At 50.2% G+C, this 25,233-nt stretch overlaps 1 protein-coding gene across 2 annotated transcripts in view; it reads right to left on the reverse strand.

Moving 5' to 3' along the window:
- Positions 1 to 25,013, reverse strand: part of PTGIS (prostaglandin I2 synthase) — a 53,767-nt gene extending 28,754 nt beyond the window's left edge. The window contains exons 1-5 of one of the 2 annotated variants that reach the window (XM_081561090.1): positions 24,661 to 24,853; positions 11,173 to 11,296; positions 8,961 to 9,139; positions 6,028 to 6,171; positions 894 to 1,045 (exon numbers count right to left, since the gene is read on the reverse strand). In XM_081561090.1, the coding sequence (XP_081417216.1) occupies positions 894 to 1,045; positions 6,028 to 6,171; positions 8,961 to 9,139; positions 11,173 to 11,296; positions 24,661 to 24,734 (673 nt within the window). In that variant the 5' untranslated portion in view covers positions 24,735 to 24,853. Of the gene's footprint in view, positions 1 to 893; positions 1,046 to 6,027; positions 6,172 to 8,960; positions 9,140 to 11,172; positions 11,297 to 24,660 lie in introns of both variants that reach the window. The other variant, XM_081561092.1, reaches the window with a different exon arrangement.
- Between the last annotated feature and the right edge of the window lie 220 nt (positions 25,014 to 25,233).

Below are 25,233 nucleotides of genomic sequence, written 5' to 3' on the forward strand. Positions count from 1 at the left end.
CGTGCACAGCCACCTAATTCATAGCCACAAACTGGAAACCACCCAGGTGCCCCTCAACCAGGAATGTTTAACAAATTGTGATTATTACTCCAATGAAATACTGCAGAGCAACGAAAAAGAAACCATAGACACATACAACAATCTCCATGAATCTTACAGACATAAAGTTGAGTGGAAAAAATCAGACATCCAAGTGCACATATTCTATGATTCTTTGTATAGGAAGGTCAAGAACAGGTAAAAGTAGCTGAGGTGGAAGAAATCCATATAGTGGCTAACTCTAGGGGGTGGATATTGACTGGGAAAGGGCATGGAAAGTTTAGATTCATCTCTCAGCGGTGCATTTAGGACTGTGTGCTTACTTATATATAAAATATACCTCAATTTAAAAAAAAAAGAATTCTGTGTGTGTGTTTAGAGAAAACTCTCCATGCTAGTAATAAAGATCACCTCTGTGGAGGGGAAGAGAAGTGGTGGACTGGGATGAGAAGAAGGTGGAGAAATCTTTTATTATTCCCTCTAAATTATTCTATTTGGCTTAAACGTCTTATAATCAGCATAAACTACTTGTAAGAATTTCTAAAGAAACAAAAAGAGTCTTTAAAGCAAATTAAATCTTAAACCTAGAAAGGAAGCACACACACAAAAGGCCCCCAAGCCCCACTCCAGATGTGCTGTACCAGAATTTCCAACAGGAACCCCAGCTCTAGTCCAAGCCCTGCCTTCCCACCAGTGTGCTCTTGCATACCCTCATGACGGGGACCTCACTGCCTCAAAAGGCATTAGAATGTTTTCCTTCTCGTGTCATCTATGATCCTTCGGCTTGAGGGTGGACTCCCTCTCTGGGCCCCTCTGCCAGCCCAACAGCCCACCGAAGACCCCACAGTGCTTACTTGCTGACAGGGAGCCACGTGCCAGCTTGGGAAGCAGCAGGTCAAGCTGGCGGAAGGTGTGGAAGACGTCGGCTGAGTGGACGCGGTCCTGGGCCTGGCTCTCCTTGGTGTGTGGCGGTGCCTCGACGCCGTACTGAGTCAGGTAGCCGGCTCTGGAGGCAGCAAACAGAGGGTCAGCAGGCCGTCTCTGAATGGCCCCAACTGAGCTCTCGGGGCTGCCTATGAGCTCTGCTTCATTCATATCTCTGGGGAGCACCAGATTTTCCTACCCTATGTCAGGGACTGGGCCAGAGAGTCAGCAGAGAAGAAAAGACACAAGCCCCTCACGACAGACAGGGAAGTGAGCGGAGGAGCCGTGGGCCAGCCAGGGCTCAGCGGGAGGGACAACGCGGGAGAGGGAGGGGCGGGGCACCCCTTCAGGTCAAGCTGCACGATGGGCAGAGGGAGGGGTCCAGGGCACAGGGAAGAGCCAACCTCTGCCGCAGGAAGGAGCGCGGATGCGCTGTTGGAAGTGGGTAAGCAGAGTAGGTGGAAGGGCAAGATGGGGGCCCCAGGTCGGGAAAAGGGGTTCCTGCCCCTGGAGAGGAAGTCAGGACAGGCTCCTTGGAGGAGGCAGGATCTGAGCTGGAACCTGCAGGATAAGCAGGGGACAGGGGTTCTGGCAGAGGGCACAGCCCAGGCAAAGGCCTGCAGCCAAGGGAGCAGCCATGGCTGGGTCCCAGGACTGCCAGGCGCTGGGCTGGAGTGGCCTGGGAGTCGCCAGAGCCCATCACACAGGGCTGGCCGTCAACATGGGACGGCTGGCCTTGACCTCAAGGGCAAGGGGGGTCTGAGCAGGAGAGGGACGGGGCCTGGTGGGGGAGTAGGGAGAAAGGAGGAGATGCAAGAGCAAGTGCACACACACACACACACACACACACACACCATACGCACAACACACACATTTACAGTGCCCGCAGGAATGCTCCCAGAGGAAATGTTTTCACCACCCATGTTTTCACTTTCAGTGCTCCAGGAGCCCAGCCCCACCGGCCTCAGTCCTGGGAGGGAAACCACAGGTTTTCACTTTTTCCACGCAGTGAGAGGGGCCAGGACCTCTGCAGAGAGACACCGTGAGGCCCTGACGCAGCCTCCCACAGCTACTCCTAGCCCCTGGATCTCCCAGGACAGGGATTCTCCTGAAGAGAGGATGGAAGCAGGGATGTGGGAGGGTGGGGCTGAGAGACGCCTGTCTAGTCCCCACCCTCATTTACACAGTGTAGGTGTGCAATAAGTCTTCAGTAAACATTCTATCAATGGATGGGTGGATGGATGGGATGGAGGGAGGGAAGGTGGGAGGGTGGGTGGATGGATGGATGGATGGGTGGATGGATGGGAGGATGAGTAGATGGATGGATGGATGGATGGGAGGATGGGTAGATGGATGGATGGATGGGAAGGAGGGAGGGAGAGTGGGTGGATGGATGAATGGACGGGAGGATGGGTGGGTGGATGAATGGATGGGAGGATGGGTGGGTGGATGGATGGATGGATGGAAGGATGGGTGGATGGATGGACGGATGGGAGGAGGGAGGGAGAGTGGATGAATGGATGGGTGGCTGGCTGGATGGATAGCTAGAACTCAATCCCAAGAACACTGATCTTAGAAGAAAATACAGGGTCACCATGATTCTGAGCTCAGTTATCCGAGCTGCTCTCCTACTTTTCCCTGCCTCCCACTGCCCTCCCCTCCTCCCGTCTTGGCCTCCACGCCCCCCAGAGATGGCGGGTTGAAGACCTGCCCATCCCACTGGATGAGGAGGAAGCAATCCTTCCTTCAGAATGGCTGGAACGAGCTCTGACCTTCGGGCCCCACTGACGCCACTGCATCAGCTTGGAAGGGATTCCCTGCTCCTTCTCTCCCAGACGTGTAAGCCCTGGGTCCTCCTCTCCAGAAAAACACCCTCAGTCCCCTTACGGCAGAAGCTGTAAAGGTACAGCCCACAGACAGGATTCAGTCCAGAAACGTGTTTTGTTTGGTTAATTGTGTCTTCCTAAAAACAAACTGAATGCATGTTTAAACATTTGGGGAAACTCACACAAAATCTTGGATGGCATCACCAACTCAACGGACATGAGTCTGAGTCAACTCCGGGAGCTGGTGATGGACAGGGAGGCCTGGCGTGCTGCAGCCCATGGGGTCGCAGAGTCGGACACGACTGAGCGACTGAACTGAACTGAACTGAACACAAAACCCGGATTTCCCCCTCCATCTCGTCTTGAGAAAGGGGAGTGTCTGGCCACTGGCTGCCTGCAGCCCCGCCTGGCAGCCCGGGGCAGGAGCGGAGTCACGGCCACCGCTCTCAGACGGGGACGAGCTGGCAGGGCCACACAGTCCTCCCCCGGCCCCGAGGTCTCTGTGACGCGGCAGTTCAACACCCTTCTTGTACTGGTGTTGTTTGTTTGTTTGCTTGTTTTTCTTAAAGCAGAAAACTAGTTCCTTAGATAAAATTTCTACCAAAAATAGGCAATGGAAAAAAAAAAATCCTCCCGAAAAGAAAAGAAAGAAAAGAAAACCAGGAAGAACCACGAGATTTCACACTGTGGACGCGGTGCCCTTTCTAAGGCTCCTTCACTTGGAAATAAGACCTAATACAGCTAAGACAGGCAGGAAGTGATTACGTTACCTGTAAATACATGCTTGACCCATAGGTGGCGCTAGAGGCCAGCCAGAAAAAGCTGGAATAAGGCTGGGGGATAAGAGGTCTGTGTGCTCACTCACTCATGCCCGACTATTTGCCACCCCCTGGACTGTAGCCCCCCAGGCTTCTCGGTCCAGGGGCTTTTTCATGCAGGAATACTGGAGAGCGTTACCAATTCCTCCTCCATGGAATCTTCCCGACCCAAGGATCAAACCTGTGTTTCCTGCATTGGCAGGTGGATTCTTTATCACTGAGCCACCTGGGAAGCCCCGGGGGACATCAGAGTAAATTATAGTAAATGAGGTGTCAGGAAAGGCCTCCCTGAGGAGGTGACCCTTGAGACGAGACTTGAATGAAGTGAGGTGGGAGCCGTGCGGGCATGTAGAGAACAGCAGTCTTGGGCAAGGGAGCGGAAACTGCAAAGGCCTCGAGGCGGGAGCGTGCCTGGCCTGTTCAAGGGGCAGCGAGGAGGCTGGTGAGATGACCCCAGAGGAATCAAAGTCAGAACTCTGGATGGGACTGAGGGAGGCCCGGGCGCATGCAGGACGGGTGGAACCCTGTGAGCTGGGCTCCGTGAAGACGCGCCTCCCCATCAGGGTACCTGCCGTCCAGCTCGCCCACTCCCTCTCTATTTCAGGGGCTGCAGATGGCGATGAAAAGGCCAGAGGCTGCTGCCAAGCCGGGAGGCAGGAGCTGCAGCCAGGGCTCAGGCCTTGAAGACACAGGCATCCACTTATATCTGCCCCCAGCGCAGAGCCTGCTCTCACCACGGACCTGAACAGACCCAGCTGCCACCACGCGGCCCCTACCTCCCCCAGTGTCTCAGCTTCTCCTCTGACTTCTCTGCCCTCAAAAGCATACAGGGTGGCAGGAACCAGGAGATCTGGAGGCTCCCCACTGTGATCTTGCTGGGGGGGCCCTCTCTGGACCGCAGTCTCCCCACCATACGATGACAGGGTGGACCAGACCAGCATCACCCAGACCAGTCACAGCCCTTGAAGGTGTCTGCACCAGTCCAGGGTAAAATGAGAAAAAGTGAACCCAGCAAGGGTTGTGCTTGAGGGTGTAGGCTCTGCAGCCAGCCCTCCCAGGGTCCCGACCGGGAGACTCTGGGCAAATGACTTAGGCTCTCCAGGCCTTAGTTTTCTCATCTGTCAAATGGGGTTTGTGAGGCACCTGCTTCATAGAGATATTGTGTGAATTAAATGTATTAGCACCCATTGAGCCTACATGTACACATGTGTCATAAACGTCCCAGGGTACTCATATGTGTCAGCAAACGCCTGTCCTTTATTCTGAAGCTGTTGCTCTAATTTTTTCGAGCGGTTGAAATGTCTTGCTTTTATGAGGTGCTGGTCATTAATGGTGCCACCAAAAATCAACGAGCTGTCCTTACTGAATCTCTTTCCCTCACTACCTGTGGCCATGTTCCTCCATCTACCAGGCCATCAAGTCCTTCAGCAGGTCCCATCAACCTCATCCCCCAGAGTGAAGTGAAAGTGAAAGTCACTCAGCTGTGTCCGACTCTTTGTGACCCCACGGACTATACAGTCCATGGAATTCTCCAGTCCAGGATACTGGAGTGGGTAGCCTATCCCTTCTCCAGCGGATCTTCTCGACCCAGGAATTGAACCGGGGTCTCCTGCATTGCAGGCAGATCCTTTACCAACTGAGCTATCAGGGAAGCCCAAAGCTGCCCCATTTCTCCCAATGTCCTGGTCCAGATCACCATTCTCTCTCACCTCTGCAACTACAACAGCCTTCTAACAGGTCCCCGTGCCTCTCTTTTGTTGTCATCCACCCGAACTATGGTCTAGTCTCCATCTGGCAGACAAAGAGAGCTTTTAAAACTCTAAGTCTAGGACTTCACCGGTGGTCCAGTGGTTAAGAACCGCCTTCCAATGCAGGGGACACAGGTTTGCTCCCTGGTTGGGGAACTAAGATCTGACATGCCATGGGGTTACTGAGCCTGCACATCACAATGAAGATCCTGCAGGAAGCAATGACGGTCCCACGTGCACAGCTAAGACCCGACACAGCCAGAGAAATAAATAAATATTAGAAAAAAACAATTCTAAGTCCAATAGTGTCATGTCCCCTGCTTACCCTCCCAATGTCACTCATCTTAGAATAAATTCCACGGCTTTGAAGTTCTGTGAGACCTGGTTTCTGCCAACTGCATCCTCATTGCCCTGCCCCATCTCCTCAGCTCATTAGGCTCCAGTCACACCGGCCCTCTTTGCCAAGCTTCTGGGTGACCAGCAAGGCCCCTTTCCCAGCCTATGTCTCCTTTACAGCCCATAGGCTGAGGACCAGGTGACCACTCGGAGTTTCAGGTACAAAATGTCATCTTGCAGCCTTGGCTTGGGACCATCCCAAACCGCTTCTGCACCCATAAAGTCCTCTTGGTTCCCTTGGCCACTATTCATGGCGGTCCAGAGTGCTGGGCTCACCTGAGCAAGAAGCTGTAGGAGAACTCGAGGAGGCCCATCTCATGCCAGCCACTGCCCGCTTCCACGGTGTCACCCAGCAGGACAGTGCGGAGGTTGGTATACATGGCATCTGTGAGCGCCTGGAGTTCTTTGTGGAGGAGAGTCCTGGGGCAAGGAACAAAGCAGTGAGAGTGTAGCTTCCAAAAAAAAAAAATATATATATATATATATATAGCACACAAGCACCTCCTTCCCCAGACTTCAGAGTCTCAGGGCTCCAGTTCTTCTTTGGGTGACCAGCTTAACCAGAATGATATTATTATTTCTATCACTGTCAACAATGGCAACAGTTACTATTTATTGTGCCAAGCACAATGATCTCACTTCATCTTTTGACCACACTAGGGATAGCAGTTACTATTATGATACCCATTTTACAGATGGGGAGACTAAGGGACAGAGAAGACAGTAACTTGCCCAAGCTCACCAGACAGTAAGTGATACAGCTAAGACTGAAACCCTGATCTGCCCAACTCCAGAGTCTGAATGCTTAACCATGATAGTTGTGCCTGCTTAGATAAGGAACTCACAGACTTACAGAAGAGGTAAAACTAAGAAACCAACCATTTTTCCTTGAGATTCAAAGTTAGGGAGATATGTTTGGATAAAGTGTCCCCAGCCAAGTGCTGCTGATAAGACATGACTCCGAGTGAAGGCTACATGCAGAGTAAGGGAATATGGCTGGTGATCTGGTCTCATTATTTATGTACCTAGGATACTACGGAGAGGACCAGTTCTGGGAGAATGTGTGGCTAAAGCTAGAAGCCTCTCTGTACCGAGCCTCCACAACATTCAACATTGAGCCATGACTGAGCATATGATTAGAAGCTGGGGAAGATGGGATCTTCTACCTAAGCGTAAGGCCCCTCTACAGTCTGCAAGAACCTAGACCACAAAGGGTACCAGTGAATCAAGAGAGGAGCCCACAGGGTGGCGCAGAGCCCATGTTCAACAGCGCCACCTGGTGGCAACAACAAGAACAGTACTAGCGTCACAATCATGGGCTCCGGCTCTCTGTCGCCCCCTGGGGTTTGGAAATAGGATAGATCCCTTTAGACTGAGCAAGCCCCTCGTTTCTTTGAGAATTCAAGATGGGAAAACTTCCAGGGGGGGGGTTGTGAACTTCAGATAATAAAAGCTTTTGGATGTTTCATTACTGGAAAAACAATAGACATGACCCACGTGAGACAATATGTTAAAGGGCTTAACACGGTGCTCGGTACCTGGGAGCTGGCTCAGTGATCAACACTTATCACTCTATTCCAAGCGTGAGTCCTCAGTGGGGACTGTGGTCATCAACAGATGCAGCAGCCATGCCCAGAGGACCTCACGCCAACTTGTGAGAAAAGCCCAGAAGCTCTTGGGAGCAGACCCTGGAGCAAACTGGGATCTTCCCTGGGTCGGGGGATAGGATGCAGTGAACCAACTGTGGACTCTTGTTGCTAATGGGACCAATGGAATAGCGGGATCCAGGACACTCAGGCTCAGGAATACTCCTAAAATCTGCTCCACAAAGCCACGGTCAGACTGAGTATTGCCTCTCATCAATATTCACCTTATGATGCCGGCCTCTCCTCAGCTTTAGCAGTCCTGCAAAACCCAGACCCCTAGATGCTTTTCCTGACCCCAGGAGGTGACTCTTTCTAAAGATGACCACCAGGCTGCATGCACTCTTTAGGCGCAGATGCAGTCTTATCTCCTCAGTATCTCATGGGGAGAAGAATGGGCTGTGGACACAGCAGACCTGGGTTCAAATCCCAGCTCTGCCACTTACTAGTGGTTGACCTTGGGTATGTCATGTCACTTCTCTGACCCTCAGTGTCCTCATCTGTGAAATATGGATAAAAAAATACCTACCTCTAAGGCTGTTGCACAGATATGAACATGTGCCTATGAAAACACCTGGCATTTGGCAGGTGTCTTCAAAGGGAAGCCACCAGACTTCCCTGGTGGCTCAAATGGCAAAGCATCTGCCTACAATGTGGGAGACCTGGGTTCGATCCCTGGGTCGGGAAGATCCCCTGGAGAAGGAAATGGCAACCCATTCCAGTACTCTTGCCTGGAAAATGCCATGGACAGAGGAACCTGGTAGGCTACAGTCCATGGGGTCGCAAAGAGTTGGACACAACTGAGCGACTTCACTTTCCCTTTCAAAGGGAAACTGGTGTCATTCTGTGCCTGTGAATCTAAGACAATGACCAGCATGTGAGTGAAGACAGTAGATATGCTCACAGGTCCTTTTGTTGATGTGAATATCCTTTATGTTTCAGGACCTGCTGTGTGACCTCAGGCAAGTCGCTTCTCTTCTCTGAGCCCCCGTGTCCTCATCTATAAAATGGGGCCGTAAGTTAACCTTCAAAATTGCTAGGAAGGCTCATGAGATCATATTGTGCCCAGCACAGAGTATGGACTCAGAAACATTAATCACCCTACTACCTCCATTTGACAGATGTAGAAACAGAGGCTCAGAGAGGGTGGGTGATTGCCCAAAATAACAAAGATAAGCAGTGGGAAAGCTGGGATTTGAATCCATGTCCGGCTGATGCCAACCCCAGTCTTCTACTAAAAATTAGCCCTGTCTCTTGAGAAGGAAAGAATTCTTCATTTCAATTCCCTGCATTTGCTTGTTGCTTTTTGTTTTCTCAAAACATCTTTTATTTTTTTGGTCACACCACAAGGCACGTGGGATCTTCCCCAACCAGGGATTGAACCCATGTCCCCTGCATTCTGGCAAGGAGTCTTAACCACTGGACCACCAGGGAAGTCCAAAATGAAATGTCTTTACTGGACACCTGTTGTGGAGACAGTTCAGCCCATACAGGACTTGAACCACCCAGGTAGAAGCCGACTGCCCACCCTGGCCCATCCATCAGGTGCCATCTGTGGCCACTCACGGTTTCATCTTGGACTTTTCATCACCGGGGTTATAATGCGGAAGCTGCACGTCGAAAATCCTCTCCATGAGGAAGACGGCGTAGGCGTGGAAGTCCAGCCTGCTGCGGGGCTCCCACACCACCGCATCGTAGGAGTGGGGATCCAGGAGGACCGTGACGTGCCTGCCGCCCACCAGCACCTGGGGAGCGGGCAGGGACGGAGCGAGGAGCACAGGTATGCACAACACAGGCTCTCAGGGGCCGAGGGCTTAGCTGTGCCAGGCGCTGACCCCACCAAGTACGTTATAGACAACGTCCCCTCATCCACCCCTCACAATCACCCTGCGAGGCAGGGACTATCATTTACCCACTTAGAGCTGACACATGAGGCTTAGAGAAGGCACACACTGTGCCCAAGATGACACAGCCGAGAAGTGGCAGAGCTGGGACTGGGATTCAGCACTTTTTTGCACTAAAGTTTATGCTCTTAACCACCTCACTTGTAAGCATTTGCCACGGTGGTCTTGGTGGTTGTATCTGCAGCAGCCAGGAGACAGTCTGTCCACAGAAGGCAGCAGAGGGACATGTGTGCATCACAGGTGGATGGACTGGATGGAAGGATGGATGGATGGATGGATGGATGGATGGATGGATGGAAGGATGGATGGGTGGAAGGATGGATGGATGGATGGATGGATGGGTGGAAGGATGGATGGATGGAAGGATGGAAGGATGGGTGGATGGAAGGATGGGAGGATGGATGAAAGGATAGATGGATGGATGGATGGATGGATGGATGGATGCTGGCAGACAAATGCTGGTGGATACATTATAGGTTCGTGTGGGTGAATGTATGGATGGATGAATGGGTTAATGGATGGAAGGACAGAAGGACTGATGGACAGATGGATGAACTGGGTGGATGAATACATGGATGGATGGATGGATTAAAGAATGCTGGTGGATAATGCTAGAGGGTACGTTACAGGGGTGTGTGTGTGTGTGGATGGAAGGAAGTAAGGATACTGTTGGGTAAATGCTAGTGGATGTGAAAGCACTGTCTACTTCTTTGGGAGGCTGAACTCTGTACATAACACAATACTCAAGATGGGAAGGAAACAGCACTGGAGAACTGTGATCCTGTAGTCAACAAAGGTAACGGTATTTCCCCTCAAATGTCGGTGGAGGGTGTCACACAACTGTAACTACCCACTGTCTTGGCCTTGTTTTCAAAATGTGGTCCATGAGTCATATTAATCAAACTCTTATAAAATGCAGGCCCAATACCCAAGAAAAAATGCGACTGGATGGATAGTTAGATGGGTGGATAAGTGGAAGGACAGATCACTGAATCTACATTGGATGGAAAGATGGATGGATGGGTGGCTACAAGTTGGCTGCAAACTAAATGTATGAATGACTGTTGGGTACACGGATGGTAGGATGCTAAGTGGGCGCTGGGCCAGCAGATTGAACGGTGAATGTTGGACACATGAAAGTTAGAAGGATACACGGAAGTGGATGGATCAGTGGTGATTGTATGGATGTTGAAGTGGTGGATGGAGAGAGATATAAATAGATATGTATGAAGTGGACAGACGCTGGATGTTGAAAGGATGGATAATCGAGTACTGGGTGGTAGTGGCAGATGAATGGCAACATGGGCAGGTAAGCAGGAGAAGGGAAGCTGGTAGAAGTTGAATCTGTGGATAAAGGGTGGATGGATGCTAGGTCCATGAGTGGAAGAATACTACACACATTTGGGTAGACAGATGGAGGATTAGATGATAAATAAATGAATAGACAGATAATGGATAGATATTTAGAAAGGTGGATAGAGGTTTGATAGAAAGGGAATATACGAATGAATACTAGATAGATACCAAGATGGAAGAAGGCTGGTTAGATACTGGGCAGAGAGGCAGAAGGTTAAGATGTTAGATGGATGGGTGGCTATGTCATAGATGGAAGTTGAATGAATGGATAGAGGTCAGTTAGATGAATGTACATTTATTTGACAGATCGTGAATGCATAGCTGGGTGTTGGGAAGATGCTGGGAGGGTAGCGAAGGGATGTGTGTTAGATAAGTGTTGGACATACAGTTGGACAGGCATACAGAAAGTTGGCTGGACAACTGGATGGTTAGCGTATGGATGGATATTGAAGAAATCAGTAAACAGCAGGTTTAATAGGTCCAGTTGCTCATCCCCGTCCTTCCCAAGAGGCACTTACAGTAAAGATGTCACCATGCTTCTCCTTCATCCTAGTGAGGAAGCCGGCAGCATCTTTTCCAAACTCCAAGGCGTGGCCCAGCCAGGGGATACTGCCCAGGTCCAGGGGAGGCTCGCCAGGTCGCCTGCAGGAGTCACAGCACTTGTCACCATCGGATAGAGCCGGGAAGAAGATAAAGAGTGCAGGGCATGGGCTGAGACCTTGGGAAGCCTGGCACGCTGCAGTCCAAGGGGTCACAAAGAGTGGGACATGACCTAGCGGCTGAACAACAACAAGGCTTCCCTGAGGAGACATTTGATCAAAGACCTGAAGCGGGAGAGGGAGGGAGCCACACGGATGTCTACAAGGAGCGCTCCCAGGCAGACAGAGCAAGTGCAAAGGCCCTGAGGTTGGATCATGCCTGGTGTGTTTGAAGAACAATGAGGGGGCCAGTGTGGCTGGATTGACAAGCAAGAAATAGCAGAAGTTGAGCCAGAGCGGTAACAGTGTCCAGACCACATAGGGTCTTGGAGGCAACTCTGGGGTCTTTAGCGTTTTCTCTGAGTGAGGTGAGAGCCAGGCAAGTTTGGAGCAGAAGAGGGCAGGATTTGGTTCAGGTTTTTACAAGATTCTTTTAACTGCTGAGCAGGGAATGGACCACAGGGGGCTGAGAGTAGAAGCTGGGGAACCAGTTGACGTTGGTACATATCAGGGGGTCCAATCAAGGTGGTCATCTCCCTGCAGGTGTATAAGGATACAGAGCTCTCTGTGTGAGCCAGCAAGGACCAGGGTCCTGGTCATCTCACACTTCCTGTCATGCCCACCAAGAGCGGATGAGGTTGGAGAGCATGGCAATGAACAAAACGAATAACCCAATTTAAAAATACACAGAGGAATCTGAATAGACAGTTCTCCAAGGAAGATACACAAATGGTCAGTAAGCACATGAAAAAAATGCCCCACATCATGAATCACTGGGGAAATGCAAATCAAAACAACATGCAGTACCACTTCAAATCCACTAAGACGGCCATAATTATAAAAAAAAAAAAGGAAAATAAGGGCTGGCAAGAATGCGGAGAAATGAAATCCTCATATATTTCTGGTGGGAATGTACATTGGTGCAGCTGCTCCAGAAACTAAACTGGCAGTTTCTTGAAAGGAAGAGTGACTACATGACCCAGCAATTGATCCCAAAGAATTGAAAACACATGTTCATACATAAAGACACACACTATTGCTCACAGTAACATTAATCATGTAACATTAATCATAATAGTCCCAAAGTGGAGCCAACCCAAATGCCCACTGGCTGATGAATGGATAAACGCAACCTGGTGTATTCATGCCGTGGAACATTATGCAGTCATGAAAAGGAGTGGAGTCTGGATTCCTGCTACAGTGTGGAATCACCTCACAACCACCATGCTGAGCAAAAGAAGCCAGACACAAAAGGCCACACAGCGTGTTGAGTGTATTTCTGTGGAATGTCCAGAAAAGGCAAACCAATAGAGAGAGAAAGTAGATTTGTGGTCTCCAGGTTCTAAGGGGAGAGGGGAATGGAGAGGGACAGCTCATGGGGACCAGGTTTCTTTTTGGAGCAATGAAAATACTCTGGAGTTAGATAGCGGTGATGGCTACACATCCGGTGACAATACTAAAAACCTCTACTGAAACCGATACTAAAAACATATGATTCATTATATGTTTTGAAAGACTGAATTTTATAGTAGATGAACTGTATCTCATTAAAGAAAAAAGGAAGGTGATATGATACAGCGAGAGGGCTAGTTTACAGATGGTGGTCAGGGAGGGTCTCTTCAAGGAGGCACCATGTGACCAGAGACCCGAAGAAAGAGAGGGGTGAACTTTATAGGCAGAGGGGACAGCAAGTGCAAAGGCCCTGGGGTAGAAGCACATATGGCGAGGCTCTCAAGGCAGCAGGAGCCCATGTGGCCGGAATGGAGAAGAATGTGGGGCCAAAAGACTGGAGACGACCTGTGGACCAGAAGGGCCAGTGGCCAAGGGGAGAGTCTGGCTTTTATTTCAAGTGTGATGGAGACCCTCTGGAGGGTTTGAAATAGGATTTAGGAAGTAACGTGATTATGCTTTTAAAAGGTTGCAAGAGGGAATTCCCTGACTGTCCAGTGGTTAGGACTCTGCACTTTCACTGCATAGGACACAGGTTCGATCCCTGGTCAGGGAACTAAGATACTAAGACGGTGCACGCCACACAACACACCCCCCTCCCCCTAGAAAAGGTTGCAAGAGGAAGACGTGTCAGGAGGCTAAATCAACATAGGTGGGAGTGGAGGCTGCGGTCCCTCATGAGCCAGGCCTAGCAGCCGACTCCCCCCCTCCCAGGACAGGGGGCTTTTGTGCCATGCCCAGCAGACCAGGAGGACCACCTTCCCTTCATCCTTTTCCCCATCCTGGTCTACCTTCCTCCACCATGGCCTCTTGCCTCCTCAGTCTGACTGTCCCCCAACATAACCCGAACGGGGAGACAGGTGGTGGAAGGAGAGACTGGCTAGACTGGAGGGGTTGGAGTCCGGGCAGTTTGGAAGCCCCACCAGGGGAGGGCGCAGGGCAGCTGGAAGCACCTCCCCACCCGCCGCCTCCTCTCCCCACCCCACCCTGCCCCCGAGCCCCTCACTGAGCAGACTCGCAAAGGTGCGGCTCTGGGACTGGAAGCGGGTGCGAGGGAGAGGCCAGGACCCTTCTGTTCCCCCCTCATCTCTCTGGGAGCCAGCTTCTCCTGGAGGCTCCGTTTCCAGGATGGCAGAGCACAGGGTGGGAGGAGCCCAGTGCGTGCCAGCCCCCGCCCAGCTCAGGTCACAACCCAAGGACGGGAGTGGAGACTTTTGCACCAGAGCGGGGGTTCGGAGGGGACAGGACAGGTCAGGGGCCAGACTTGAGCACCACTTGGCTTCCAACCAGCCGTGCTTCTTGCTGGCCACGAGACTGCTTCTTGCTGCCTGCTTCCTCATCTGTAAAACAGAAGTGTTGACACTACATCGGGCTGTGACGAAGATGAAGGGGGTAACAGAACAGTGCCTGGTGCCTGGCAACCGGGGGGCAGCTGGAGTGGGTCTGAGAAGCAGGACCAACATGACTCTTGGTGCCATTTCTTGAGCATCTTGAGCACTGCCTCTTCATGAAGCACCCACCAGGAGAAATAGTCAGTCTATGAGAGTTAACAAGCCCTTTTCTTATCAAGAAATACAAAGAATCAAGGAAGATCTGGGAGACTATTTAGAGGATCCAAAAAGTACATAGAAGCCCTTACAGGACTAACTGCTTTATGACCTTACTTGGAAGGATGTGATGTATATCTTGGGACAAACACTGACTCCCGACTCAAAATCTTGAGTTTTGGGGAAAGTGGTTGCTTATGGAGACAAATGGATTGGTAATGAATCAGTAGGGAAGAGGGAGGACGAGATAGCTGCCCTCCCCACTGGGAATCAGGCGGTCCCAACTACAGAACCAGACTGGGACTACAACACAGCTAAAGGAAGATGGGATCAGAGTCGTTTTGTCAGATGTATTCTTGAAGGACTCAGGCAGGCACATGCTAAAACTTTAAGCTATGCCAAATTGGCAAACAGAACAGGAGAAGGAAGCTCCTGGTAAACTCCTAGACAGACTGAGAGAAGCCCTTCGCAGATTCACTGAGATTGATCCTGAAAGTGAAGAGGCAAGAGTGATCTTCAAAGATAGATTTCTCACTCAATTGGCTCCAGATATCCTCCATAAGCTATTAAAACAGGTATATGGGCCAAATGTTGAAGCTGAAACTCCAATACTTTGGCCACCTCATGCGAAGAGTTGACTCATTGGAAAAGACCCTAATGCTGGGAAAGATTGGGGGCAGGAGGAGAAGGGACGACAGAGGATGAGATGGTTGGATGGCATCACTGACTCGATGGACATGGGTTTGGGTAGACTCTGGGAGTTGGTGATGGACAGGGAGGCCTGGCGTGCAGCGATTCATGGGGTCGCAAAGGGTCGGACACGACTGAGTGACTGAACTGAACTGAACTGATGGACCAAATCAGTCTTTAGATAATCTGTTGCAACTGGCTCAAACAGTTTATTACGGTAGGGAACATGAGGAAAACAAAGGAACAGGCAGAAGCCCTTGTAACGGCTGTAAGAACCATTCTTAAACAGCCTGAGAAAAATGCCCAGAGGGACCCAGATGAAAAGGGATGGGCTTGCTATTACTGTGGAAAGGAGGGCACCTCAAGTAGGATTGCCCTCAGACATCCAAGCCGCCCCGGCTCCATGTCTGGTCTGCAAGGGACCACACTGGAGGAGAGACTGCCCCCAGAGGCATAGGTTCCAGGGGTCAGACTCTCAAGACAATCAGGACTGAAGGTGCCCGGGGGTCCCCACACAAGCTCCCGTCCTAATTACACCTGAGGAACCCCGGGTATTGATAACTGTGGGGGGCCAATCCAGCGATTTCCTTTTAGATACTGGGATAACTTTCTCTGTGCTTACTGAAGCCCCTGGCCCACTTTCTTCCCAATCTGCTTCCGTAATGGGACGGTCTGGACGAGCCAAAAGGTATTACTTCAGTTGTCCTTTAAGCTATAACTGGGACTCTGTGCTATTTTCACACGAGTTTCTAATCGTGCCAGAGTCTCCCTCACCCTTTTTGGGGAGGGATATACTGAGCAAGGTCCAGGCCTCTGTTTTCATGAATATGAAGCCCTCCCTTTCTCTCCCTTTAATTGAACAAAATGTAAATCCTAGAGTATGGGCTGATGGAAAATCTGTGGGTCGAACACAAAATACTATTCCTGTAGTTGTCAAGCTCAAAGACCCGCGCTTATTTCCACATAAGAAGCAGTACCCCCCTGGAGAAGGAAATGGCAACCCACTCCAGTATTCCTGCCTGGGAAATCTCATGGACAGAGGACCCTGGCAGAATACAGTCCATGGGGGTCGCAAAAGAGTTGGACACAACTTGGTGACTAAACAACAAGAAGTTTCATGAATTTCATCTTTTACTGCAGAAAAGAGTTCCCTGGTTGAAGACTTACCTGATTAAATCAGACTAATGAAGCAAAAGAACACAATTCTCTTTCTTCAAGTCAACCGTCCGTATAAAATCTAACCATGCGGGTAAACAGGGGGTGCATCTGGAGGGTCAGCTTGGAATCTTGTCTATTAAAGTCAGTTTCCAAAGACAAAAGGAGAAACTGCCTCAGTCCATGTATCATAAACAGGGTTCTTGGATATGCCTGGATTTTTGAGTGTCATTTCTCTTTGTCACTGATGTTCCCAAATAAATACTTAAGGTATTCCATAGAAAAAAAAAAAAAGCAGCAGTACCCACTGAAACCTGAGGTTAAGGAAGGGTTAAAACCCATCATTGAGAATTTAAAGGAGCAGGGACTATTAATTTCCTGTACCAGTCCATGCAACACTCCTATTTTGGGTATTAAGAAATCAAATGGTAAATGGAGACTAGTTCAAGATTTATGAACAATAAATGAGGCTGTAGTTCCTTTACACCCCGTGGTGCCTAATCCTTATACTCTATTGTCTGAAATTCCTGAAGGAGTCAAATACTTCTCAGTAACTGATTTAAAAGATGCCTTCTATTCAGTGTCTTTGCAGAGGAAAGTCAATTTCTATTTGCCTTTGAAGACCCTACGCAGCCAGCTTCTCAGGTAACCTGGGCAGTTTTGCCCCAGGGATTTCGTGACAGCCCTCTCTTATTTGGGCCAAGTTTGTCACAGGATCTACAAAACTTGAATAGCTCTGAAGCAGTGGTACTACAATATGGAGATGATATTCTGCTCTGAGACAGAGGAAGCGTGTTCACAAGCCTCAGGAGATTTCTTAAACTTTTTGGCAGGCTGTGGTTACAAGGCATCAAGAGAAAAGGCTCAGCTTTGTCAACAATCTGTTAGATATCTGGGCCTAGTCATATCAGAAAGGACTAGGGCCATAGGCCCCAAGAGAATTAAACCTATACTAAATCATCCCCTACCTATGACTTTAAGACAATTAAGACGATTTGGGGGAATAACAGGCTACTGTCACATTTGGACTCCGGTTTACGGGGAACTTGCCCGGCCTTTATATAAACTTATAGCTGAGACTCAGCAGGCCCAAACTGACAAACTGGTTTGGTCTCCAGATACTCAAAAGGCTTTTAAGGTTCTTCACACTGCCCTCCTGCAAGCTCCCGCTTTGAGCTTGCCCACAGGGTCAGAATTTAATTTGTCAATGAAAGAAAAGGTATGCCTTGGGAGTTTTGACACAACCCCCGAGGGCCTCACCTGCAACCTATTGCTTATCTAAGCAGATAATTAGACGTAATTTCACGTGGGTGGCCACACTGTCTACGAGTAATAGGGGCAACGGGTTTATTAACACCTGAGACCTTAAAAATAATCCATGGACGAAATCTTACTGTATTGATTTCTCATGATGTGAGTGGAATCTTAAATTCTAAGGTTAATACTTGGATGACAGACAGTAGGCTTCTTAAATATCAGTCATTGTTGTTAGAAGGACCACTAACTAAGCTTAAAGTTTGTCGAAATTTAAATCCTGCCACTTTCCTTCCTGAGAAGGAAAATGAAACGCCTGTCATGATTGTTCCCAATTTCTAACTCTAAACTATGCAGCTCGAAAAGATCTAATGGATACCCCATTAGACAATCCTGACATGGAAATATTTACAGATGGCAGTTCTTTTGTTCAGGAGGGGAAGCGTAAAGCAGGTTACTCCGTGGTGACGGCTGAACAGGTTTTAGAAGCAAAATCTCTCCCCCAGGGAATCAGTGCTCAGTTAGCGGAGCTTGTGGCTCTGACCCGAGCTCTAGAATTAAGCAAAGGGCAGCGAGTAAATATCTACACTGATACTAAGTGTGTTTATTTGACTTTACATGCTCGTGCTGCAACATGGAAAGAAAGACAGTTTAAAACGGCAACAGGAGAACCTATTAAGCATTTCAGAGAGATCGAGAGACTTTTAACTGCTATTTATTGTCCTGAAGAAGTAGCTGGTATGCATTGCAAAGGGCACAGCAGGGATGCGAGTAAAGTAGCCTAAGGAAATCAGCTGGCTGACTGTCAAGCTAGAAATGCAGCACTTTTGGAAACCCCTTCACCGCAGATGCCTTTGATCTGGACAGGTGCTATGGAACAGGAAAAACCACAATATACTGAGGAAGAATTAGAAAGATATGAGAAAAGAGGAGCAAAGATTACAGATAAAGGATGGTTACAGTCTGCAAATGGACAATTAGTAATTCCTGAAAATGCTCAATGGAAAAGTTTTCGTAAAGCCTTAGAATTAACTAATTTTGTAACTCAGCTCTCAGCTTTCCAACAGGCATTAACGGAACTCCAGGAGATGACTCCTGACCCAGCCTCTGAGTCAAGCAAGCCTTTATTTGAGCCAGGAACCGAGGTCCTGATAAAAACATTGGGATCTGGGGGCCAATCCCTTGAGCCCCTCTGGGAAGGCCCTTACCAGGTTATTCTTTCTTCTCCCACAGCTGTCAAAGTGCCAGGAATTGATTCATGGGTGCATCACACTCAAATTAAGAGGTGGCACCCTGACCAGAACTAAGTGGCGTCATTTTATGTCTTTACTTTCTATGCTCTGACTTTGTACTTTTAAGATGGGCCTGATAATCTATGTGAGCCTACTTCTGCTGACTCCAAAAGTTCTGAATCTGCCATTTGACCCTCAAGACAATGCCTTCCTGTCCTGGGCTCATTCCCACGCTGCATTCCACAATTGGTCTAATTGCTGGGTACTTTAATAAAATTTTATTACACAAAAGCTCTGAGCGATCAAGCCTCATCTCTGGCCCCGGATTGAATTCTTTTTCTCCAGAGGCCAAGAATCCCGGCGTCTTTTTGTGGTTCAGCAACAACCTTTCAGTATCCTTTGCAGAAGGAAGTATTCCTATCCAACCCATTTTACAGCAGACAAAACTGAGGCCTAGAGGGGCTAAGCCACTTGCCCGAGGACCCACCATAGAGGGTCTAGGCCTCTAATTCAGGCAGGCCTGGCTACGGAGCCCACAGTCTTCATGCGACCCTGGCTCCAAGTCGCCCCAAGTGGTCACGTGGACCCCCACTTTTCTGGTGAGGAGACTGAGACACAGAGGTTTCAGGAACCTGCCCAGATGCAGGAGGAGGTTTTCGCCCAAGACATCTTTTGGGGTGTGGGTGGGACTTCCTTTCCACGCCTTTCACTCCGCTGCTGCCGGAGGTCCCCAGCGGGCCTGCTGTTATTGCTGGCATCACTTATCTTTCCCCAGAAAAGTCCTGAGGAGGCGCAGACAAAGGCAGGAAGCTGGTGGCCCAAGCGTCTGACCCTTGAAGTGCCAGTAGCTCCTTCAGCCCACAGGCCTGGAATCCAACTCGGCCCCAGTCATATTCCAGGGTGACTCAGCTGGAGGCCAGCAGGGTGGATGGAGGAGGCTCTATTTTGGGGTCTGCGGTCTCTAGCCTCGCCCACTGGTACTCTCACTGATTTGAGGCACTGCCAGGCCCTGGGGGGCAGGGATGCCAGGCTTGACCCTCTCATCCACAGCTCCGGCCCACTCGGTGGAGCACTGCCTGACCCTCCTGGTTCAGATACAGAGGCAGCTCTTCTGATCCTCCCAGGAGCCTTGATTCTTACCACGGGAGTCCCTCAAAACCTGCTCCTTCTTTGTTCACAGACCCCACCGCCAATCCCACGTCCTGTCCTGTCTCTCTCTCCCCCTTGAAACTTCAAGAGAATCAGGGTATAAGTCACGCCTGGATATCACCCACCTTTGGGCCCCTTGACGTATCCCATCCTTTCTGTACAGGTGGACACTTCTTGTAGACCTAGTACTGAGAACAGTGGGAATACTGGAGTGGGCTGCCATTTCCTTCTCTGTCTGGGACATAGTAGGCGCTTAATGCATAGGTCTCAGAAGAATGAGTCAAGCACACAGTTGGTGCTAAATGAGCAGCACCTGCCTTCCGGACTTGATAGAGGGTTCAGGGAGCTAGTGCAGGTCAGCTGCCTGACACACAGCCCATGTTCTGGATGGCCCAGAGCAGAGGCTGCTCGTTCAGCTGAGCAGCGTGGGTGGGTGGATGGTTGGACTTCTCTGTTTAGTAGTCTCAACTCCTTCAGGGCCTCGGGGAGGACTTCATGGAAGATCAGAGAGGCCGTTTGCTGCCCAGTTGAATTGGAACCTCGTGAGCTTCTATTTAAACTGCTTAACCCATTCCTTCCCCAGGACTCATTGCAGGCTGTTGGCTGCTCACCAATGGTTCTCCCTAACCCTCTTCCACTTTTCCCTTTATTGCCTCCAGGGTGTAGAATAACCACATGGCTATCTTGCTCTAGCTTGCTTTCCCATTTTTGCAGTGGACACAGATTCATAGAATTGTTTCTCAGCATAATAAAAAAAAGAAAGAAACAGTAGAGCAAGCATAGCGATAAGCAGAAAAGTTGTGTGTTGGAGAGGCAATAGGGAGTGGTGGGGACTGTGGCAAGGTTTAGAGCGGGTTCTGCTGCTGAGTGCCAAGCAAGTGCCGCGAGATCTTCCAGGAGAAGCAGGAAATCTGGAACTGTGTGTGTGGACTCCCCCAGTTTTCTCCCCTTGTACTGTGTGGCCCACACCAGACCCACCTGGGTCTGAATCCAGCCATGGACTACCATGTGGGGACCTCCAGTTACTGCGCGGTGAAATGAGACAGAGTTATTTGTGCCCGGTAATTCTATATCCTGGAAGGGCCCAGAGAGGCCCTTGTGCCTCTAAGAACCCTCATCTGATGCCACCATGGCCTCTGATCCCTCCCCCGAAAAGGGTCTCCCACCCAGGAGACCTCTTCCAGTGCTCCCTGCAGCAGCCACACAAGCACAAAGAGGAAGGCCAATGCATTCAGCCTGCTGCAGTGGGATGGGGCATGGGAGACCAGCTGCATGAGCCATCGCAGAGCACAGATGGAGAAACTAAGGCCCGGAGAGTAGGAAGGATGTTTCTGGTAATCACAAGGCAGAGCATTAGCCCCAGAGGGCCCAGGAGTTAGACTTCCAAGTCCCAACCCAAGACCTCCTAACTCCACACTCACACCAGGGGAAACACGCACGGTAACTGAGCCAGGTTTTAAAAATCTTTACCTTGACAGCGGAAATTTGAATTTGGACTGGGAACTAGATACTAAGAATTATCTTTTGGGTGGGGGGTGGGGGGCTTCCCTCGTGGCTCAGTGGTAAAGAACCCGCCTGCCAATGCAGGAGACACAGGTTCGATCTCTGGGCCAGGAAGATCCCACATCCAAAGGGGATACCCATGTGCCACAACTACTAAGCCTGTGCTCTAGAGCCTGGGAGCTGCAACTACTGAGGGCCACGGCCCCCGGAGCCCGTGCTCCTCAACAAGAGAAGCCACCTAAATGAGAAGCCTGTGTACCACAGCGAGAGAGTAGCCCCTGCTCACCAAAAATAGAGAAAAGCCCACAGAGGAATGAAGACCCAGCACAGCCAAAAAAATAATAAAGTAAATAAAATTTAAAAAATATATAATAATTATCTTTTAGGGAACTCCCTGGCAGTCCAGTGGTTAGGACTCTCTTCTCACTGCCAAGGGCCCAGGTTTGATCCCTGGTGAGGGAACTAAAATCCCACAAGATGTGCAGTGCAGCTAGAAAAAAAAAAAAAGACCGTAGAAATTTATTTTTTAAAAAAGAAATTTTAACATGTATGCTGAAATACTTAGTATTGAGATATCATAATATCTGTAATTAAAAATATTAACAACTGTCAAATCAAGTGGTGGGTGCAAGGGTTTCCTATACAATTCTTTTTATTTTTTCTATATAGTTGAAATTTTTCATAATTAAAAATGTTTTGATTTTTTTTTTAAAGGCCAAAGGTAAAGACAAGAGTAACTGACTGACTGAAGTAGCGCTTTTTTTTCCTCTGAGTGAGAAAAGCAACATTTTGGAACCTGCTAGATGTACAGTATAACTTTTGTGCAGATGTACGGAGGTCACTTAGCCTTCCTAAGCCCCAGCTATCAGGTAGGGTAATGGACCTCACCAGGCGGGCTGATCAGGAGAAAGCAATGAGCCGTGGGAGAGGCAAGGCCTTGAGTGTTTTGACTCAAACTTTGAATCACTGTCTACACAGCATCAGTCTCATGTCTCTCTTTTCCAACACTTGATAATTTGTCCTTCCTTAAGAATCTTCTGATTGTAGCTGCTTCTCTTACTATCTTAACATCATGTGGTTTAAGACTTTCGGGCATTCAGATCACGAATAAAATGTGTGGGAACCATGAAAATTCATTTCTTCTGAAAATTAAAAATTTTTACAGCCTAGATTTTTAATCCAGGTGACCCTGGGCAAGGCCTCTCTGAGTCTCAGTGACCTCCTCTGTAAAACAGGGGTAACAAGAGTTCTCCTCGCTGAGCTGGAAGAAGAAAATGAGACTGGGGGTCTTAATCGGGGTCCCTGTGGGGTCTTCCAAGGGCCCAAGCAACTGCCCCCCATGGTCTACATAATGCTCCCCACCAGCTGTCAGTGACCCTCATACCCGCCATAGAGCTACATGTGAAAGTCACTCAGTTGTGTCCGGCTCTTTGCAACCCCACGGACTATACAGTCCATGGAATTCTCCAGGCCAGAATACTGGAATGGGTAGCCTTTCCCTTCTCTAGGGGATCTTTCCAACCCAGGGATCGAACCCAGGTCTCTGCATTGCAGGCAGATTCTTTACCAGCTGAGCCACCAGGGAAGTCCATAGAGCTGCATGAACAGATGTCAAAATGAAAATCTAGAGGGAAAACAGCCAAGATACAGTCCGAAAACAACTCTTTACAGCATTTCCAAAAAGCCTGACAACTTAGGAAAAATAATTCATAATCCATAGGGAAACTTATCTGTGGTCTTTTTTTCTTTTTCGTTTTTCCAGGCAAATGATTGAATGTATGGTTTTAAGTTTCATCTGGAAAGATGTCTAGAGGTTGAAGAAAACTATGGTGAGATCATTGTTTAGAAATTCAACCAACACACTGTTTAAAACTAAAAGTTTTCCAGAAAATTTCTGCAAGCTTCAGACACACTGATTTAAACAAACACACTTTCACCGCCCCGAGTTATCTACGGGGAAAATGTCTACGTGGATGAGGAAAGCTGGGAGGCTGAGGAGATATGACAACCAAAGGCACTGAGGTACCCTGGATGAGATCCTGGCACAGAAAGAAGACGTTAATGGAAAAACAGACGAAATTCAAACAAAGCTTGGAGTCTGGCTAATCGTAACAGGCCAGTGTTCGTTTTTTTAGCTTTAACGATTGTACCATGATAACGTAAGCCGTTAACAATAGCTGGAATTTGGTGAAGGGTATTTGGGAACTCTTTGTACAACTTTCCTGTAATATAAAACCAATGTAAAATAAAAGGCGTACTTTTAAAAAGATCTGGAAGGTTCCTCCCAAATTAATCAACAGGAGAAGTATGAATTTTGGGGAGGGTAGTTAGAAGGGCTTCAGTCTTATCTATAATGGGATAAATGCTTAAGTCAAATATAATTCCTTGTTCAATTCAAATTAATCTTTTAAACATTTTTTAAAAAGAGACTTACTGCCATCTCCTTGATTTAAATTTTACTTTTCTCCTAAATGGCGGATTGTCAAAGGAGCAGGAGAATCCTTAGGACTCGGAAGCTGAGACATTTGGTTCTCTTCTGCCAGGCTACTGGACCTCAGCAGAAGGGAGCCCCTTTTCCAGGAGTGAGTTTCTCAGGCAGGAGGAAACACGGAGACTACTCAGCTCCTTCCCCTGGGTCGGGGAATCCTGTGGAAGGTGGTTCCAGGCCCCGTAAGAGGGCATCCTTCAGGGCCTCTGCCTTTCTGGCCTCAACTCTGCCATCTGTGTAATGGGGTGAGGAATAAAGCTGCCCACACGCTGCTGAGAGCGGGGCTGGGGGCTGATGCGGAGTTGGTGCAGGACGCAGACAGAGGGTGAAGGGCAGGAGAGGGCTTCTTCCACCGGGAGTCACACGGAGCGTGTCCACGCACCCACTCTGCACCCCGGTTCTAACTGAAACTCCTTCTCAGGTACTGGCGCTGAGCTCTGGGCCAGGCCTGAGCTTCTTGCAGTCCAGCCCTGCTAGTGTGTGCGGTGGGTCATCAGCCCTCTGGGGCCCCTGTCCCCGCGCGCATCTCCCCAACTTTGGGCCCGGCCCCCTCCCCGGGGCGGGAGATGGGCGCAGAAGTCCCCCTGCCCGGCACCTGGACCCCCACCTCCAGGCTCGCCTGGGGGATGGTGGGGACGGCGGGAAAGTGACCCCCTCCTGCCCGGAGAACTGGAGCGGGGGTGGGGGGCTCCGACACGGGCCTGAGCGGGCTCGGCGACCCCCTGGCTGCAGCCGGGGGGCGCGCGCCTGAGCGGAGACGCCCCTTTGTCTAGCCCGGGGCCGCGCGGGCCGGCCGGGTTGTGGGGGGAGCCGGGACCCGGCCGGCTTGGGGGGCACTCACCGCGTGCGCCGGCGGGTCAGCAGCAGCAGCAACAGCAGCGCGGCCAGGAGGCCGAAGACCACGGCCCACGACATGGCAGGACTGGCGTCCAGGCTCAGGCGGCGGAGCGCGAGAGGCTGGCTCGGGGGCCTCGGGGGCTAAGGGGTCCCAGTCCCGGGGCCGACCCCGCCCCCAGCCCACGCCCCGCCCACCCGCCGGGGGCGGGGCCCGCGAACGCTCCAGGGTACCCAGGGCGGGTGCGGTCGCTCCCGGGCTCAGCTCCAGGGGGCCAGGCTCCCACCCGCTGGCCCAGGAGAGCGGGCACGGGCGGGAGGAGCTGCGGAAAGTGCGGGTGCCCGGGAGGGGAGATGCGAGCGGGAAAGGAAGGAGGACGTGGTGGGACGGGAGGGGTGATGTAGGAGAGAGGTGGGGACTACAGGGACGGAGGGATCCTGCGGGGAGGAGGGTGTTGAGCATGAAAGGAGTATGGGGGACGGAGGGGTGGCGGGAGAGAGGCAAGTGCTAGGATGAGGGGTCCCATGGCGGGAGAGGAGAGACCCAGGTGGGAAGGGCGGGAGGGGGCCCTTCCTCCAC

This window comes from Giraffa tippelskirchi, chromosome 13 (assembly GCF_054371585.1).
Source record: "Giraffa tippelskirchi isolate mGirTip1 chromosome 13, T2T-mGirTip1v1.2.pri, whole genome shotgun sequence".
Classification (NCBI taxonomy): domain Eukaryota; kingdom Metazoa; phylum Chordata; class Mammalia; order Artiodactyla; family Giraffidae; genus Giraffa; species Giraffa tippelskirchi.